A 13,474-nucleotide genomic window follows, 5' to 3' on the forward strand; every position below is an offset into this window, starting at 1 on the left:
TTCAGTCATTGAAACCTATTAGATTTAGTATAAAATATGATACTTTATATTTTCTATCTGTTCATCAGCAGTAAGAAATTATTCCTGAGAATACTCAATTAGCACAGTAACTGTTTTATTATAATTCATAGAATCTCTACAGTGTGGAATTCAAGGCCATTCAAGTTCACACTGACCTCCTGAAGGGCATCCCACCCTGACCCACCCTATCCCTGTAACCCTGCATTTCCCATGACTAATCCATCTGGCCTTCGCATCCCTGGACACGATGGGCAATTTTAGCATTGCCAATCCTCCTAACCTGCACATCTTTGGACTGTGGGATGAAACCAGAATACCTGCAGGAAACCCACACAGACACGGGAAGCACGTGCAAATTCCACGTAGACAGTTGCCCCTGGGTAGCTTTGAACCTGGCTTCCTCGCTCTGTCAGGCAGCCGTGCTAACCACTGTGCTGCCCCTTACTTTAAAACAGAAATGAGCACAATCCATACCTAATCTGATCTCTAATGAGAGTTTGCCTTTCTTCAGCTCCAGCGTGATGTAATCTCCCCGTTGTCCCTCTCCGTGCAGGACCACTCCATCACTTTGCATTGTCTTGAACTTGAGGGAGATCATGTCCTTTACCGTGGTCACACTCTTCTGGCTGAACCTGTAGAACATGGAGCTCTTCCCATCAAAGTTGGCAACATCCGATTCTGTGAAAGCAAACCTGGGCTGTCATCTCTCAGAAATAAGCAGAATGCGTTTCATGGGAGCTACTGGAAACCCAGCCTCCCAGTTGATTTCTGTGTAAAGTAAGTGCTGGAACTATCAGTGGTGCAGACCAGAGCTACATATGCTGCTTGATTAGGAACAATAATTATGGAAGGAATTAATTTGAAATACTCTCACAGATGTCCACTCGCTTCACGCCGAAAACAAACACACATCTTGCCCTTTCCTCAAATTTTTAACATAAAATTAGTGAGTAATAAGAATGAGGGTAACAAAAGTGATTAGATTAGATTCCCTACAGTGTGGAAACAGGCCCTATGGCCCAACAAGTCCACACCAACCCTCCAATGAGTAACCAGTCCCATTTCCCTCTGACTAATGCATCTAACACTATGAGCAATTTAGCATGGCCAATTCACCTGACCCGCACATCTTTGGACTGTGAGAGGAAACCAGAGCACCCGGAGGAAACCCACGCAGACACAGGGAGAATGTGCAAACTCTACACAGTTGCCCAAGGCTGGACTCGAACCTGGGACCCTGGTGCTGTGAGCCACCGTGCTGCCCACAAAGTGAGGACAACACTGAAGACTTTGACAGTGAGCATTATGAGAATGAGGATAAAAGCAGATAAAGATAAGAGTGAGGATTTTGACAGTGTAGTGATTCACCATTACCTTCTCCAAGGCCACCTTCTCAATGAAACATATGGGATTCTTCAGGGGCTTAACAGGGTAAATGTTGAGAAGATGTTTCCCCTTATAGGAGAGTCCAGCACCAGAGGGTACAGTCTCAGTATAAATGGGGGAGGGGGCAATTTAAAATTGAGATGAGGAGAATTTTTTTCTGTCAGAGACTTACGAGTCTTTGGAGCTTCTTGCTACAGAAGGCTATCTTTCTCCTCCCACCCTAAACCTATGACCTCTAGTTCTGGACTCACCTACCCAGGGAAGAGACTTTGTCAATTTACCCTATCCATGACCCTCATAACTTTATGAACCTCTATAAGGTCACCCCTCAGCCTCTGACACTCCAGGGAAAACAACCCCAGTCTATTCAACCTCTCCCTGTAGCTCAAATCCTCCAACCCTGGCAAAATCCTTGTAAATATTTTCTGAACTCTTTCAAGTATCACAATATACTTCCAATAGGAAGGAGACCAGAATTGCACGCAATATTCCAAAAGTAGCCTAACCAATGGCCTGTACAACAGAAACATGACCTCCCAACTCCTGTATTCAATACTCTGACCAATAAAGGCAATCTACCAGACACCTTCTTCATGATCCTATCTACCTGCAGCTCTACTTTCAAGGAGCTATGAACCTGCACTCCAAGGTCTCTTTGTTCAGCAACACTCTTTAGGATCTTACCATTAAGTGTTTACGTCCTGCCCTGATTTGTTTTCCTTTCCCAAAATGCAACACCTCGCTTTTATCTAAATAAACTCCATCTGCCACTCCTCAGCCCATTGGGACATTTGTCTGGATTAGTGGTGCTGGAAAAGCACAGCAGCTCTGGCAGCATCCGAGGAGCAGTAAAATCAATGATTTATCTCTCCACCTTTCAGGCACTCTGCCTGTATTCCTGATAAAAGGCTTTTGCCTGAAACGTCGATTTTACTGCTCCTTCAATGCTGCCTGAACTGCTGTGCTTTTCCAGCACCACTCTAATCGAGAATCTGGTTTTCAGAATCTGCAGTCATTGTTTTTACCATTGGCCCATTTGATCAAGATCCTGCTGTAATCCAAGGAAACATTCTTCTCTGTCCACTGCACCTCTTATTTTGGTGTCATCTGTAAATTTACTAACTATACCTCCTGAGTTCACATCCAAATCATTTATATAAATGATGAAACGTAGTGGACCCAGCACCGATCCTTGTGACACTCCTCTGGTCACAGGCCTCCAGTCTGAAAAGCAACCCTCCACCACCACCCTCTGTCTTCTACGTTTGAGCCAGTTCTGTATCCAAATGGCTAGTTCTCCCTGTATTCCATGAAATCTAACCATGCTAATCAGTCTCCCATGGGAAACCTTGTCGAATGTCTTTCTGAAGTCTATATAGATCACGTCCACCACTCTCCCTGCTGAGTTTCTCCAATATTCCCTGTGTTTGTTTCAGATTTCCAGCATCTGCATTATTTTTCTTTTATTAAGAGGATACAGTCAAGATTGAGAATAGCAATGTCAAGTTTGAGAAAGAGATTTGTGATAATTCAGTAGCACAGAGACAGGACAGCAGTAATTAATAGATGTGGAATGTTTATGAAATGACAACAATGACATTTCCATCATTTGCTGGAAAAATGTACCTCGTTCACTAATGTTCTTGAGGGAAGAAAATCTGCCAACCCACCTGGTCTTGCCGATATGTCACTCCAGGCTCACAACAATATGATTGACTCTTAGGTGCCTTTGAAATGGCCTTGCAAATGGCTCATGCCAGGGCCATTTAGGTATGGCAATAAATGAGGACCTTGTTAGTGATGCTGCATCCCAAGAAAGAATTGAAAGAAGAGCACAAATGATTATAAAAGGTGATACTATGGAAGTATGGATTGTGAGTGCAAATAGTGAGAACGAGGATATTATAATGGAAATAATGAACATGTAAATGATAGGAGTGAGAATTTAGAGACAGCTGTTTGCAGCTCTGATGGTAATGTTAATGTAAATACTGAAAGGTCTGATGTTGGGAGTACAAATAATGGAAACGCGGATCACTTGAGTGCAGGTAATACAAAGATGATTTGGTAGTGTGTAAATAATTAGCTTGCTGATAATGGAGTAACAGGTACCAGAGTTTGGATATAGGAGTGCTGATAATTGGAGTGTGAACAGTTAAAGTCCTGGTGCATGTTTTCATTTCATAAGAAATGGGTAAACTCACAGATTTATTCTGCAGCCCTGCACAGTGCTAGATTCCCAGCTGCTTTTGGAGATTTTGCTTTTCTCTGGTGTATTTGTTGTTTCCCGTAACATTAACATCTGTGTTTGTGTTATTTGGCAGTCTTTGCTCCCCCAAGGATGTATTCTATGGGGATTGTACTCTGAGCGAGAACCTGCTATTAATATTGCTATTCCAAATTTTAAGAAGGTAGCTCAAAGCCTATACAACACTGTGGGAACTTGATTATTTGCCAACACTGGGTGAAAACAGCTCGTTGAAGGGCACGGGACATTGATACATCATTGACCACTTCTCCTGATTGCACAGAATGGCAAATTCTAATAGAACTGAAGGCTGAAGAACCGACAGAACATTACATACAAAAATAGAAATTGCTGGAGAAACTCATTAGGTCTGGCAGCATCTATGGGAAGAAAGCAGAGTTGATGTTTTGAGTCCAGTGACTGATCAGCAGAACTGATGAAGAGTCACTGGACTTAAAATGTCAACTTGGATTTCTGGATTTGATTTGATTTTAATTTTATTGTCACATGTCCTTATGTAAAAAATGTATAGGAGTCCAGTGAAACATTTATAATGTTGCCACACAAGGCAATATCTTACATACAAGTATCTAGGTACAGAACCTTAGGAACAAGAATGAAAGTTAAATATTGCAGTAATTATAGTATAGCATAAAAACATACAAAATAAAGTTAAAAGTTACATATTGCAGACCTTCTTAGTTTTGAGAAGAAAATAAAGAAATAAAGCCTAAAGTTCAAACATTACAGTCTTCATTAAGTGCTCAGCCACAGTTGGACTACACTTTGAGAAATTACCTCAATACCCTCAGATGCTACCAGACCTGTTGAGTTTCTCCAGCAATTTCCTTTGCCGCTTCCGATCTCCAGCATCCACACTTCTTTGTTTCACACACAGGCAAAGCTGATCGATAAAGCAAATCTCTTTGGTTGCCTGTTGGTTAGGGATTCAGTTCTGGCTCACAAATAGCTTCCTCACTAGATGTACGTTTGCTTGCTGAGCTAGAAGGTTCAGTTTCAGACGTTTTGTCACCATACTAGGTAACATCATCAGTGAGTCTCTGGTGAAGGGCTAGTGTTAGTGACCCGCTTTCTATTTATGCATTCAGGTTTCCTTGGGTCGGTGAAGTCATTTCCTGTGATGATGTTTTTTGCTGTGGTGGTGTCATTTCCTGTTCTTTTTCTCAGAAGGTGGTAAATGGGGTCCAAATCAATGTGTTTGTTGACAGTTTTCTCACTTCTGAATCAGAAGATTGTGAGTTCAAGTCTTGTTTGAGAAACTTGAGTGTCCCAATTCCAATCTGATGTGAATCTCACAAAAAGCATTAGGAAGGTCAGTGGTACAGTAATTTTGCAGAGGGATGCAGACAAGTTAAGCAAGTGGTCAAAAACTTGGCAGGTGCAATATAATGTGGGAAAACATAATCTTATGCATGTTGACAAAAAGAATAGAGGAGTTGCATATCCTTTCAATGGGGAAAGATTGCAGAAAGCTATAGCACAGAGGAATTTGGGAGCTCTTGTGCATAAATCGCAGAAAGCTAGCATCGAAGTTCAGCAGGGAATAGGGATGATAAATAGAATGTTAGCCTCTATTTCAAAGGGAATGGAGTATAAATATAGAGAAGTCTTACTAAATTTATACAAGGCACCAATTAAACAGGTTTGGCCTCTTATCTAAGGAAAATTATATTGGTGTTGGAGGCAGTCCAGGGAAGATTCACTCGGTTAATCCTTTCTATGGAGGAACTGTCTTAATGAGGAGATTGAGTAGGACAGATATGTATTGATTGGTATTCAGATGAATGTGATGACTTTACTGAAGCAGATATGATTCTTCGAGAACTTGACAAGATAGATACAGAAAGGTTATTTTCCCTTATGGGATAGTCGAAGACCAGATCTGTCCAAGACACGGATGAAAAGGAATTTCTTCTCTCAGAGGATACTTAATTGATGGAATTCTTTACCATGAAGAGCTGTTAATGCTGGATAGATAAGAATATTCAAGGCTCAGGCAGACAGATCAGTAAGGGAATCATGAGTTATGGAGGAAAGGTAAGAAAATGGAGTTGAGGATTTTCAAATTAGCCATGATCTCACTGTTGCAGACTCATTGGGCTATATAGCTTACTTCTGCTCCCACATCTTATGGGCTTAGGGCATTGAAGTTTCACTGTAGGTATTGGAATGTTTGATTTAACAAGGCTGTCTGTAAATAACATGACTAATGGTAACTACTTGCTATGCTGCAGATCCCTGTTGTGTGAGTGTTGTGAAGTGACTGCCTTGGAGAGATTCTTACTTTTATCTCGGTTTAGTTGGATGGAAAGCTGGTTAGAACAAGTTGAGTTTGAGGAAAGCTTGTCAGGAACAAGCAAAGTTGGAACAAAGCTTGACAAGAACCAATTGCCTAATTGGTCCGTCACATTTCTGAAATGAAAACCATCTCGTTGAATTTAGAGTGCGGTGTTATTGAATATCCACTGAACCATTACTCTATAGTTATTTACTTAATAAGAACATCCCATCATAATTTTGAAGAGCTGCATTGGTTTTTGTTGAGTTCATGGTTACAGAATGTGGAAGATGTGAAGTACAGGCAGGATTGGACTTTATTAGTGACTTGAAGAAGTAAGAAATAGCAAGATTGTGGCTCTCAGTTGGAGGTGAGCTGAGGCAGGGTCAGAGGGCAATATTATTGAGGTGGGAGTCTTGATGATTGAGACATGTGAAGCCTGAAGACAAGATCAGGCTCCAATTAGATAGCATCGTTGATCTTGTTGAATCTTAGTCAATGGCCACAGGAAGATGGATGGAGGTCAAAATAGGTGCTACGAACTGATATTATACAAACTGGTTCACTCAGTCTTGCATAAACTTAACATTACATCTGAGCTTCTAAAGTACACCCTTGAATGGTGGATTATCTTTGTAAATCTCAGAAATGCAATTGGTTTGCCAAGATTAACAGACAAGAATATCAGATAAACCATGAATGATTAGAATATGGCATCTAGTTTTTCTCTAGGCTTGAACAGCCAAGGCAGTTGAACATCAAGTGGTTCAGAAGTATTCCTTACACCAGGCAATGACCATCTCCAAGAAGAGACAACAAATCACCGTCCCTCACATGCAAAGGCGTTACCAGCATTGAATCTCTCACATTCAACATCCTTGGAGTTACCATTAACTAGAAACTCAACTGGGTTCACTCCATAAACACAGTGGCTACAAGAGCAGATCAGATGTTCGGAATACTGCAATGAGTAATTCACCTTCTGAATCCCCAAAGCTTGTCCATCATCTACAAGGCACAAGTCAGAGTGTGATGGAATACTGGATTAGTGGTGCTGGAAGAGCACAGCAGTTCAGGCAGCATCCAACCACATCCACAAGCATCTACTCCCTCCACCACCGACGCTCAGTAGCAGCAGTGTGTACTATCTACATGCCACACTGCAGAAATTTAACAAAGATCCTCATACAGCACCTTCCAAACCCACAACTTCCAGCTAGAAGGACAAGGGTAGTAGCTACATGGAGCACCACCACCTGCATGTTCCCCTCCAAGCCACTCACTGTCCTGACTTGAATTGTCGTTCGTTCACTGTTGATGGATCAAAATCCTGAAATTACCCCCAAAGGGTATTATGTGTCAAAGTACAGTATGTGGAACAAAGAACAAGAAATTACAGCACAGGAACAGGCCCTTCAGCATTCCAAACCTGCGCTGATCCAGATCCTCTATCTGTACGTGTTGCCTATTTTCCAAGGATTTGTATCCCTCTACTCCCTGCCCATTCGTGTATCTGTCTGGATATATCTTAAATGATACGATAGTGCTCACCTCTACCACCTCTATTGGCAACGCGTTCCAGGCATCCACCATTCTCTGCATAAAGAACTTTCCACTCATATTTCCCTTTAATGATCCCCCCCACTACCCCCGACTCTGGGAAAAAGCTTCTTGCTATCCACCCTGTCTATACCTCTCATGAGTTTGTCGGTGCCCCCTGAACTTCCATTTCTCTAATGAAAATAATTGTAATCTACAATCTCTCTTCATAGCTAGTACCCTCCATACCAGGGAACATCCTGGTGAACCTCCTCTGCACCCTCTCCAAAGCATCCACATCCTTCTGGTAATGTGGCAACCAGAACTGTGCACAGTATTCCAAATGCGGCTGAACCAAAGTCCTATACAACTGCAACATGACCTGCCAACTCTCATACGCAATACCCCGTCCGATGAGGGAAAGCATGCTGTATGCCTTCTTGACCACTCTATCAACCTGCATTGCCACCTTCAGGGTACAATGGACCTGAACACCCAGATCGCTACATCAATTTTCCCCAGGACTTTTCCATTTACTATATAGTTTGCTCAAGAATTGGATCTTCCAAAATGCATCACCTCACATTTGCCCTGATTGAATTCCATCTGCCATTTCTCCGCCTGACTCTCCAATCTATTTATATTCTGCTGTATTCTCTGACAGTTCCCTTCACTATCTGCTACTCCACCAACCATTGTGTCATCTTCAAACTTGCTAATCAGACCACCTATACCTTCCTCCAGGTCGTTTAAGTATATCACAAACGACAGTGGTCCCAAAACGGATCCCTGTGTAACGCCACCAGTCAGAGTTCTCCATTTTGAGAAATTCCCTCCCACTACTACTCTGTCTCCTGCTGCCCAGCCAGTTCTCTCTCCATTGAGTAAGTACACCCTGGTCCCCATGTGACTTCACATTCTCCATCAGCCTAGCCAGCGGAACCTTTACCAAACCTTTCTCTAGTCATTCCCTATCTCCTCATATACAAATAAAAGGACTTGTGCGTTTCAACAAGACAATTCACCACCACCTTCTGAAGGGTAATTCACGTCCGGCTTTAACTGCTGGCCAGCCAGCAACACCCATGTCCCCACAAATGAATACAAAAAAGACGTTGCTCCCCATCATCCAAGCTCTGCCTTATCCAAAAGTCCTTTACCTGCATGTCTCATGTCTCCTGTCTCAGACTATTTCCAGTTTTAGTTTGTTGCCCCTAGTTGTTTGCAGTTTACACATTTCACATCAATGTTCCAGAGAGTGACAGAAAAGGCCAGAGGAAATGAGGTGAATCAGAAAATACTTGGTGAAAGTTGTGCTAAAGTCAGATTTAATAAGCTGATACTTGGACGATGATGGAAAGAGCTCACTGTTTTGACATCTGGGGAGAAAGCGGTTCTACTCTGAGAGTGCAGAATGAATCTTCAGTCTTGGTCTCAGTCTGATATGTGCTGATTGTGAATAAAACACAAACACTGTAAATCAATGAAGAGCCAAAACAACTTAGAGGAAAATAAATTGCACCTGGAATTTAAAGACCAGAGTTTGGGGGCACCATGCCCTTTGATTCACCTTAGAAAGGAACGGGAGTTACAAAATAAGAAAATGGAGAAATCAAATAATGATTCGCTGTCTTGCACTTCATAAGGAAAAAGCGATCATAATTTAAATTCACAACTTACACCTCTTTAATTGTGTCTGTGGCCTTTGCCATGTGGTTAAACTACAGCCAAACAAGAAAGACCATGTGACTGGAATTACTAAAAGTGAGAAATGTCACCAAGCATACACTAAGGTTGTAGAAAAATAGGCCATTCAGCCCATCACAACAGCAATTTTATCAAAGAGCAATTTAATTATCTGTCTTCATTCAGCTATTTCCTATATCCCTTTCTTTAATTTGTCCATTGAAAGCTTCCATTTAATGAATTTCCACTACACGTTCAGATAAAAGTCACAATGTTCAGATTATCAGACCATAGGGCTGCTATCTCAGGAGAAAGAGAAAGAACAGTGGTGATTTAACTTGGTGGTCAGCACACCTCAGATCAGTGCAAAGGTTGAGAGGGAGAACCCTTAACAATCAGTAGTTAGAATTGAACCCATGCTTCTAGCATTGTACTGTTATTTTTATTCATTCATGGGATAAGGGTTTCGCTGGCTAAGGCAGAATGAGTTGGCCGTGCCTAATTGTCTAGAAGGCAGTTAAGAGTCAACCACATTGCTGTGGGTTTGGAGTCACAAGTAGGCCAGGCCAGACCAGATAAGGATGGTCGCTTCCTTCCCTAAAGGACAGTAGTGAACCAGAACATTGACAATGGATTCATCATCAGACTCTTAAGTCCAGATTGGTTTAATGACTTCAAGTTCCACCACCAGCCATTTGCCTGTGTCTCTGGATCAACAATCCAATGATAATACCATTATGGCATCATCTCCCCCTGCACATGAGCTAAACAACCCACATTCCAAATCCTGTCTGATTGTATTTTGATTTCAAATCCAAATACTAATTATGTCAAGAAATATTTTCCTCACATCACTTCTGCTTAATCTTCCAATCATCTTAAATCTGTACCTTCTGGCTATTAACATGTCAGCCATTGGAAATAGTTTATCTTTATTTACTCTGTATTAAACTTCAATGATTTTAAACATCTCGCACAAATCTCTTCTTGACCCTCTCTGCTCGAAGAAGAATAATTACAGCTTCTTCAGTCTATTCACATGACTGTAATCCCTCATCCTTGAAACCATTTCAGTAAGTCTCTTCTGCAACCCCTCCAGAACCTTCATCTCCTTCCTGAGGTTTAGTACCCACAATATTCCCAGCATATGCCAAATGTATTAGGCTCAGTCCAACTTTCTGGCTTTCATACTTAATTCCTCTGCTTATTCAAGCCATGGTTTGATGCTTTGTTAACTGATTTCTTAATCTCTCGTACTGCTTCCAAAGGCTCATGCACAAGTACCTCCAGATCTCACTGTTCATGCAACCACTTTAAAATTGTACGTTATGGCTTATATTGTCATTTTTGTTTGATCTCAATTTCCTGTATTGGATTTTATCTGCAGTGGTGTGCCTATTCCAACCATCTGCCTTTCTCATTGGAGTCTTCCTCTTTGCTAAGGACACTTGCAAGCTTCATGACACTCCATAAATTTTGAAATTGTATCAAGAGCAAGTCAATGATATGTGTATTATAATGTACAGCGTTCTTGGTGCTGAGCCCTGGAGGCCTTTATTATCTGCTTCTTTCCAACTCAAAAGATAACTATACATCTGTCCCTACTCCAATCTTGGGCATATGCTACCATTGTCCCACTTGTCCCATGAGTGAAAAATATAGTGACTTTCCACGTGAAGTGTTGTTTGCTTTAATATGCTATAATCCCTGGAATCTCTCCACTGGAAACAGCGACACATACTGCAAGCTTGCTGCTAACGCTACCACTCCCAGGAAATATTAACACTTCTTAGGCCACACGTCACTCATTGAAGATACTGGCACTCCCCAGAGACTCTGTTGAAATACTGAGACATTCACTGAGACTTTCTGAAAATGGCAAAAGATACTGCTGAGGAAACACGGGAACCCACAAAGAATGCTGTCCTGTTCCCAGGCTCAACTGGGAATACTAACATGTGCCCATGCACCCCATTCCTTAGCAATCCCAGAAAACACTCATCCAAACTTTAGACAGACAATGACAACTACTTCATAATCAGAACAATCTGATCCTCACAGAAAAAAAGCATGGGTAGAGTCAAGGCTTATGGAAATTAGATTGGATAATGGAGTAGCGACTACAACACAAGATCAGCCATAAGCTTATAGAATGGTAGAGCCTGCGTAAAGAGTTGAATGGCTGACTCAGTCATCCAAACATATGAACAAGGAGCAAAGGCTATTTGGCCCTTCAAGCCTGCCCCACCATTCTATACGATCATGGCTGATCTGATCTTAACTTCAACTCGCCATCCCCATGTATCCCCCATCATTCTTCATCCCTTTGGTCATTAAGAATCTAACCACCTCTACCTTAAAACTATTTAAAGATTCTGCATCCACTGCCTTTTGAGGAAGGGAATTCCAAGACTCACAAAGCTCTGAGAGAATTTTCTTTTCTTTATCTCTGTTTTAAAATCATGGCCCCTTATTTTTAAACTTTAACACCTAGTTCTAAACCATTCCACAAGAGAAAACATCCTTCCAATGTCCACCCAGTCAAGTCCACTCAGGATCTCAGATGTTACGTTACCTCTGACTATTCTAAATTTCAGAGGATACAGGTTGAGCCTTTCTAACCTTTCATCATAAGGTAATCTGCTCATTCCAGGTTATTAGTCTAGTAAACCTTCTCTGGGCTGTTAACATCCATCTGCACGTAAGGTGACCACTACCTTACACAATACTCCAGATGTGGTCTCACCAATTCCCTGTACAACTGAAACAAATAACATCCCATTCTGAAGAAGTCACTGACTTCTCTCCACAGATGCTGCAAGTCCTGCTGAGATATTCCAGCCATTCCTGTTTCTGATTTCCAGCATTCGCAGCTCTTTCAGCTTTTAATAACAACCCTATTTTTGCATGCAATTCCCCTTGCAATAAACTATGACATGACAGAGTCCTACAATGCCAGGAGGATAACTAGGATCTTAACAAATACAGGGAATAGAAAATCTGATTGCAAATCTGACTACACAACTACTCCCTGAAAACTGACAAACTTTGAAAGACTCCTGTTCTTAAAATCATAAATACAGGCCATTCGGCTCATACGGACCCTCTGAAGAGCATCCCACCCAGATTCACCTCTCACCCAATCCCTGCATTTCCCATGGCTAATCCACCTAATCTGCACATCTTTTAAACCTATGCAGACACGGGGAGAATGTACAAACCCCACACAGACAGTCACCCGAGCTGGGAAACAAACCCTGGTCCCTGGTGCTGCGAGGCAGCAGTGCTAACCATGGAGCCATATTCTAGAACTGAATTTCCCAGTTCTGACCTGGATCTCACTTCAGGTACAAGGGAAAACTGCAGATCATGCAACAGATTTCAAGATATAGATAGAAAATCCAAAAATAAGGACGGTCAATTATAAAATATCCAGACAGAAGATGAGAAGATTTATCTTTAATGCAATGAGCTTGGTGTCCTGGAAAGCAATGTTGGAAAAGGTGAGATGCAAAATCAGCAAAAATTTGCATCAATGAATGATAGTGTTTGGCTCACTTTGGTGGGAGCAGGTGTCAAGATTAATGCTCTGGGGATATGGGCTCAAATCTCATTATGGCAGTTGGTGAAAATTAAATTTAATTACTATATCTAGAGTGTAAAGTTGGTGTCAGGCATGGTGGCCATGACAACTATCAATGAATGTCATAAAAACCCATCAGGCTAAATAATACTCTTTACAGAGATAATCTGGCAATCCTTACTTAGTCTGTGACTCCAGATATACAGTAACATGGTTGACTCTTAACTGCACTCAGAAATGATTTAGTAAGCCACTCAGTTTAAAAGTTATTCAGGATGGGCAATAAATGCTGACCTTGTTACAACATCCACATCCCATGAAATCAAAGGGAAACCAAAAAGGTAAGACAGAGATGATCGCTGAATCATTTCTGTCATTTACTTACTCGGGGATGTGGGCATCACTGGCTGGGCCAGCATTTATTGCCCATCCCAGGTTGTCTTTGAGAGAGTGGGTGAGCTGCCTTCTTGAACTACTACAGTCCATTTGGAGTTGTAGAAATAGCCACAATGCTGTTATTGAGGGAGTTCCAGGATTTTGACCCAGTGACACTGAAGTATTGCTGATGGATTTTCACATCAAAATGATGAGTGGTTTGGATGGGAACTTGAAGATCGTGGTGTTCCGATATATCTGCTGTTCTTGTCCACCTGGATAGTCATGGCATGACTTTGGAAGGTGCTGTTTAAGAAGCCTCTGTGTCTTTAAATGC

At 41.6% G+C, this 13,474-nt stretch overlaps 1 protein-coding gene across 1 annotated transcript in view; it reads right to left on the bottom strand.

Moving 5' to 3' along the window:
• Positions 1-13,474, bottom strand: part of LOC140482418 (contactin-associated protein-like 5) — a 1,108,772-nt gene that overhangs the window by 586,959 nt on the left and 508,339 nt on the right. Inside the window, exon 5 of the mRNA XM_072579902.1 lies at positions 496-699. Coding sequence (XP_072436003.1) covers positions 496-699 — 204 coding nt within the window. The remainder of the gene's footprint in view (positions 1-495; positions 700-13,474) is intronic.

This window comes from Chiloscyllium punctatum, chromosome 10, assembly GCF_047496795.1.
Source record: "Chiloscyllium punctatum isolate Juve2018m chromosome 10, sChiPun1.3, whole genome shotgun sequence".
In the NCBI taxonomy this organism is placed as follows: domain Eukaryota; kingdom Metazoa; phylum Chordata; class Chondrichthyes; order Orectolobiformes; family Hemiscylliidae; genus Chiloscyllium; species Chiloscyllium punctatum.